A 7,416-nucleotide genomic window follows, 5' to 3' on the forward strand; every position below is an offset into this window, starting at 1 on the left:
CATTCAGGTCTACCTCTCAACTGTGACCTCATCACTGACATCATCTCCCCTGAGGCTGGCTCCGGAGAGGCCAGCTGCTACCCCACGGGAGCCGAGTGGCTCCGGGACTACACTTGGAGGTGGTCTCCACAGGACTTGGGTGAGAGGACATCACGGAACACCTACTGGTCCCTGTGCTCAGGTGTGTTCAGTGCTACATCTAGATTTCTTAAGGTCCTCAGGGGCCCTGAACTCTGCTCTTGAGGAAATATGTCACGGGCTAGGGAAGAAGCAGGGGACAGTCAGCTGGTGTCTGGTCGGGAGCCACCATCACGCATCATCAGAGTGGCTGTCAAGACCCCACAAGACAGCCAGGAATTTATGCTGGCAGAAAATAGCAGCATCCGCCACTTTAAGAAGCAGATCTCCAAACGTTTTCACTGTGATACTGACAGACTGGTGCTCATCTTCACTGGAAAGATCCTCCGGGATCAAGACATACTGAGCCAGCGAGGCGTCCTTGATGGCACCACGGTCCACCTGGTGGTGAGGAGCCGTGGGAAAGGCATTCTGCCCAGTCCCAGCACTCTGCCCAGCCCTGCTGGCCCCTGCGCCCATCGTCCAGATCCATCCACCTCAGAGAGTGCTAGGATGCTAGCCAGGCTGGGCCAGCTGGCCCGGACCTCTCCTGAATTAGCCGACTTCTTTGGCCAGCTGGCTCAACTCCTCATGGTTGTGCCTGAGCCCACGGGGCCATCATTAGAAGACCCTGTGGTTCAAGGTCTGGCAAGTGAGAAACCAGCCAATGCCAGCTATGTTCCTGAATCCTCAAGGCCAGTACCGAAACCTGAGCCAGCTCTTAAGGCTCTGGAAAACTTGCAGAACCCGGCCCGGCAACAGGAACTCCTGCAGGTGGACAAGCGGGGCTGGAAGCCTTGAAGGCAGTGCCAGGTGGTGACAATGCTATGCGTCCGGTCTTCTCTGATATCCAGCATCTCATGCTGTCCACTCTGGCCCCTCTGGTTGCCTCCAAAGGCCACAACCCAGATTCAGAGCCTTGCAGAAGGGGCATCAATCCTCACAGTTGTACTAACATCACCACCACGGCACCCACGGTCTCCACACCTGCCAGGCCATTGGCACAGGATGTCAGTGCAGGAGTAGCTGCTCAAGCCAGGGATGTAATTTCAAACCAGGCCAATGCAGTTTGTAGGACTGGACTATCAGACTTAGGCCAGAATCTTCCCTCCCAGGAGAGCCAGCAGCCCATTGGGAAAGCCACTCCAGCAAGTCAGCTGAGACCATCACCCTCTGTCTTGCGCAGAGCCTTACATGTCCTGCAGCAGAATCCAGCTCTGCTACACCAGCTGGCAACAGGCAGCCCCCTGCGACATCATATGCCACTCCTTCCGATACTCACCAACCCACGGGCACTGCAGGCATTGATCCAGATAGAAAAGGGCCTGCAGATACTGTCCAGGGAGGTACCTGGGTTGGAACCATGTTTATGGTGTCCAGTTAGACCACATGGGGCCAGAGGAGTTTCCGAAACCAGGGCCAGAGGACAGGGTCACAGAGCAGATCCTGTGCAGCCCACCTTGGCTGTTCTGCAGCTCCTCCACGCTCTGGCCAATGCCTGCCCTCAGTCTACCCAGTCCTCATCGTCCTCATGCCCCCTCACTGAAGACCGCTACCAGCAAGAGCTGGAGCATCTGAAGGCCATGGGCTTTGCTAATCGTGATGCCAATCTTCAGGCCCTCATGGCCACAGGAGGAGACATTCATGCTGCCATTGAGAGGCTTCTGGGAATACCGGAGGCCTAGGTGCCTCCAGCTGATGCTCCAATGCACCATCCCATGGAGAGGAGAGGGGAAAGGAAAGGGAAAGAGAGGGCGGGGGAGTAGCTTATTTTGGGAATTTCTCCTGCTCAGATCACGTGCACAGTTATACAGCCTCCCCTCACCTCTCAAGCCTAGTCTACATTAAAAAGGATTGCGTGGATCTTGTGTGTTGTGTCGATTTCAGAGCAGGTGGGCAAAGACAATGTTGTGTGGGGAGGGATGGATCATGTTACATGGCCTTGGGTCTGGGCTTCACCTATTCTCATAACCGTCACCTCAGAGTAGGGGGAAACCCTGAGTCCTTTTTATTATCTACTCCTGTTCAATGGGCAATGCAGTTTCCCACCAACATTGCTATCATCACCACAATTCCAATTCCACGGTAACTCTGAAGGAATCCTGACGTTTGCTCTCCTGGGAAGCCACGAGTTTCTTCACAGACTCTGAAAGCCACCTATTCTTTGACAGTGTTTCTCTGTCTTGATGTCATCTCCTGATATTTCAGAAAAGTTGTTTAACTTGCCTTTCAGTTAGGGCTTCTCCTTGCTATCCACCTCAATGGAATAACAGACCTTAATAATAATGTTGGCAGTTTTCCTGGGAGCTAGACCTTGATACCTCCAGGCTGCTGGCAGCTACTATTTTCTATAAATTAATTTCTCCCTCTAGGAGCTATTGCATTCTATCACTAGAATACTATTAGAACAACAGACTCCCCCCCCCCCGCCCCCCCACCTCCCAAATTCCTAGAACTTTGAGGAGTAGAGTTTGCAGCCAGGGCTGCAGAATCCTCTGTTACTTATCGTATGTGAAAGCTGAACTTTGGTCAGAGATAGGAAACTATGGAGAACAGTCCTGTGCTACATCCACAAGACATCAGCCCAGACAGGCCATAGCTAGGTCCCTGCACCCAGCTAGTAACAAGTGCATGGTCCTTGCATCTCGTATTATTTCTGTAGGCAAAGCATGGGGAGGTGAGATGCTGCTGAAAAAGCCACAGTTGGAAAAGAGGGTTGGATGGAGGGTCTTTGCTAAAATAATTCCTCCTTTCTGTAATATCAGTGTTGGAGTGAGATTAAAGGTTTAGGGAAGAAGGGAGGGTGCTGGGCAGAATGGGTGGATCAATTCCCACAGTGTTTGCATGAACATATATCAATCTCCAGAATAACACAAGGAAAAATATAGTTCATGAGATGTATAGTTGAATCCTGAAGTCAGAGTAGAGCACATGGAGGATATCACACTGTCCCCTCATAATACTGTAGAAAATAAGCTTGATAGCCCTATGCACAAATTTCCAGTCAGACATGAGAATCAAAGGCACAGAGATAAGGGATCTGTACTCAGTACCAGCTATTGGTTGGATGTCTACCAGTTGTAGATGTGTATCACAAAATCATACACAATTTCAGTCAGACACACAGCCAACACACAGACCTCATGTAAATAGAATTGAAAATCACAAATTAAGATAAACTGGCTTTTCAGTTTTTCTAGGAAACGAAACTAAAATTATTGACTGTATTGCTTAATATAATATAGTTAAGGACTTAAATGTTAGTGTTAGTTTTCACTGGGAGTAAAATATTGAGAATTTCAGACGTTACTCCTTGGATTTCTTTCAATGTAGAGTACTTGAGGGAGTACTCAAAACCCCAGGGAGCTGGGGGATAAAAATAAAATTAGCAACCACTCTCTCAGAATGAGAAGCCATTCACTTTTGAGAGAGTATAACTATTCCTTTGAAATTCCTGGAAGATATGAAAGTTATTTTCATTTTAAAGCTAGAGAAACAGACTCCCAGGGGTTAAGTGACTTCCCACACACCTGTGGTTGAAATTCTAAGCTGATTTTCCTGGTTCCAGCATCCTTATTCTGTGCACCGCATAGTCAGATGATGAGAGTGTGGGATTCACAGTGACCGTTAAGGGAAAAAAGATCTGGTCAGATTGGAAAGGCTTGAATTTATTTTATTATTTTAAAATTAATATTAACTTAATTTTTATTTTATGTTGGAGTATAGCTGATTTGCAATGTTACGTTAGGTTCAGGTGCACAGCAAGTGATTCAGTTATACATATACATATACCCATTACTTTCAGATTCTTTTCCCAAATAGGTTATTACAGAGTATTGAGTAGAGTTCCTTGTGCTATATAGGAGATCCTAGTTGATTATCTATTTATATATATAGTAGAGTGTATATATCAATCCTAAACTAATTTATCCCTCCTTGCCACATTTCTCCTTTAGTAGCCGTAAGTTTGTCTTCAAAGTCTGTGAGTCTATTTTTATTTTGTAAATAATTTCATTTGTATCACTTTAATCAGGGCGATGGAAAGACTTAAGGTTCTACACAGAGTGTGGAATCTTATGGCTGGTAAATCAGTGGATCAGAGTTGTGGTCTGTGGAGTAACTTCTTCAGAAGGATCATTAGAAACAAGACCAGGATTGACCAAAGAAGGACAGATATATCAAAGGAATGATGCAGAAGGCTGGAGTGGGTCAGCTACACAAGGGAGCTGAGGAAAAAGTAAGAGATATATGTTGAACTTATTTAAAATTATGTAGATATAAAAGTGAGAGAATATAATCCAAGAATAAAAGTGTAGTGATTAAAGAATTAAGATGTGTGTATCTCCCTGCTGTTCACTTCTATCTGCTCTATGTGGAGAATAATATCTAGGCAGATATCTTCAGCTTGTCTGTTTATATTTAAGAACAAAAGTCTATAGGGGTTATGCAACATTGGATAAGAGAAGTAGACAGGAATGAATCTACAGATCACTGCCACTGGAGCGGATATACCTTATACAATTCACTCAATTTCTTGGATTCCGCTAAAGTCAAAAGCATCCAGTTCCCATTTTACTGAGCTGCTGATTTTGCAGAAAATACAATTTAATGATCACTATTCATATCCCAAGCACTGTCTAAGCATTTTATCATAGTTATATAGTGTAATTATCACAATAAACCTGAGAAGTGATATAAAAAATCCTAAATATGTTTCAATGTAGCTAGCAATATTAGAGAGATTGCATAGCTTTCTCATATTTATTTAGTGAGCATTTTACATGTTAGACACTGTCTTAACTTTTCGACATTCATTGATTTCTCTATTCCTCACTGCAACATTGAAGTGAAGTAAAGTGAAAATCACTCAGTCATGTCCGACTCTTTGTGATCCCATGGACTATACCGCCCATGGCATTCTCCAGGCCAGAATACTGGAGTGGGTAGCCTTTCCCTTCTCCAGAGGATCTTCCCAACCCAGGGATTGAACCCAGGTCTCCCGCATTGCAGGCAGATTCTTTACCAGCTGAGCCACAAGGGAAACCCAAGAACACTGAAGTGGGTAGCCTATCCCTTCTCCAGGAGATCTTCCTGACCCAGGAATCAAACCGGGGTCTCCTGCACTGCAGGTGGATTCATTTCCAACTGAGCTATCAGTTAGATGTTAACGTTATTCTCCATTTAATTGTTGCCCAAACTGAGGCACAGAGATTTAGCAGCACACTCAAAGGTCACAAAACTAGTAAGTGGAGAAGGAGGATGTAAACCCAGGTATTCTAATGTAATTTATTTTGTGTGTGTGTGTGTGTGTGTGTGTGTATGCACATACATTTTTTAAATCGAAGGACAGTTGATTTACAATATTTCAGGTATGTGGCAAAGTGATTGGCACATGCATTATTTTTAATGTTAAAAGAATTTAATTTTTATTCTTTCCATTCTTTTCAAATTCTTTTCCCATTTAGGTTACTACAGAATATTGAGCAGAGTTCCCTGTGTTATACAGCAGGTCCCTGTTGATTATCTATTTAAATAGAGCAGTGTATATATGTCAATCTCAAACTCCTGTCTATTGTCACCTCCAACCTGTCCCCTCTGGTAGCCATAAATTTATTCTCTAAGTCTGTGAGTCTCTTTCTGTTTGTAGATAAGTTCATTTGTATAATTTTTAAGATTCTGCATACAAGTGATATTATATAATATCTGTCTTTCTCTGTGTGACTGACTTCACTTAATATGATAATCTCCACGTCCATCCATGTTGCTGCAAATGGCATTATTTCACACTTTTTTATGGCTGAGTATTATTCCATTGTATATAAGTCAGATACCCTGACTTTAGACCATGTGTTTTTAATCACTGCCCAAATTTCTTGGATTTGGATTAGATAAACTAAATGTTCTTGTCCTTTTCTACTTGGACTCATAGAAGATAGTCCCACCGTGGCACCTAAACACTTTTTAAGAACAGGAACTGCTTTGCTTTCTAATAAATCACAGATGCATTTAAGGCAAAGGTAAAAATATTGGGAGTTTTGTGCAGTAGCAGTATCATAGCTAATGAGGTTTATACAACACATGATTTTTGCTTTTTAAAAACTTCTCCTAAAAGTAAAAATATTATTACTTTTCTGGGTTATTCATAATTGCTCAAGGAGCCTCAGAAGTAAGGTATCTTCAATGTGATTATCAATAACTTCAGTTCATCCCACCTTTAGCCTTCCAGCGCTTCCTCCCATGGAAACACATTCCACTTATATCAGAGGTCTCCATCCAGGAAAATGCATTCAGATAGCCATCATACATACTCCCCCGCCCCCATTTCTGATCTCTGCTCAGAATTCATGTTGAAAATTTCCCCACATGAAGCAGTCTTGGAAGTCGACTCCGAATCTCCTTGGTCCTAGCCCCATAGATGATTGGGTTGAGCACAGGAGGCACCAGCACATAGAGATTAGCCAGAAAGATGTGCACGTGCCTGGGGACTCGGTGTTGGCCAAAACGGTGGGTGAGGAAGGAGAAGAAGGCAGGGATGTAGAAGACCAGGATAACCCCGAGGTGGGAACCACAGGTACTCAGAGCCTTGTACTGGGCATCACGGGATGGAAGATGAAAGACAGCATGGAGGATGAAGCCATAGGAGACAGAGATGAGGATGGAATCCAGACCCATGGCCAGAAGGGCCACGGTTAGCCCATAGACTATGTTGACAGTGATGCTGGCACAGGCCAGTCGAGCAATGCCCATGTGCTCACAGTATGTGTGTGCCATGACGTGGTGCTGACAGTAGGGCAATCGCCTCAACAGGAGGATGAAGGGGGAGACAATGGCCACGCTACGAAGTATCCCAGCAAGGCCGATTCTGCCTATGACAGTGTGGTTGAGGATGGTTGTGTATCTCAGTGGGTTGCAGATAGCCACATATCGATCAAAGGCCATGGCAAGAAGAACCGAGGACTCTAGAGCATAAATTGAATGGACACAAAACATCTGGGCCAGACACCCATCAAAGGAAATCTCCCCTGCTTGGAACCACAAAATGGCCAGCATTTTGGGCACAGTTGTGGAGCTGAGAGCCAGGTCAGTGAGCGAGAGGAGGCAAAGGAAGAGGTACATGGGCGCATGAAGGGCACTGTCTGTCACTATGACCAGGATGAGGGTGGCATTCCCAGCCAGTGCTACCAGATACATGGCACAAAAGGGGATGGCAATCCAGACGTGAGCCCACTCCAGCCCTGGGATCCCCGTCAGGAAGAGAGTGGCTGGGAGACGGTCATCGCTGATGTTGGATGCTGGCAT

General features: G+C 45.2%; 2 protein-coding genes across 2 annotated transcripts; one reads left to right on the forward strand and one right to left on the reverse strand.

Annotated features, from left to right (window-relative positions):
- Positions 1-249: 249 nt before the first annotated feature.
- LOC101120692 (ubiquilin-1-like) lies at positions 250-1,802 on the forward strand. Its single transcript, XM_004016644.5, is given in 2 exon segments — positions 250-901; positions 904-1,802. Coding segments are annotated over 2 exon segments (1,551 nt in total).
- Positions 1,803-6,459: 4,657 nt separating this feature from the next.
- On the reverse strand, positions 6,460-7,416 carry LOC101120949 (olfactory receptor 52D1). Its single transcript, XM_012096572.3, has one exon. It carries the CDS (start codon positions 7,414-7,416, stop codon positions 6,460-6,462), a length of 957 nt encoding a protein of 318 aa, XP_011951962.3.

The sequence above is a fragment of the Ovis aries genome, chromosome 15 (genome assembly GCF_016772045.2).
Source record: "Ovis aries strain OAR_USU_Benz2616 breed Rambouillet chromosome 15, ARS-UI_Ramb_v3.0, whole genome shotgun sequence".
Classification (NCBI taxonomy): domain Eukaryota; kingdom Metazoa; phylum Chordata; class Mammalia; order Artiodactyla; family Bovidae; genus Ovis; species Ovis aries.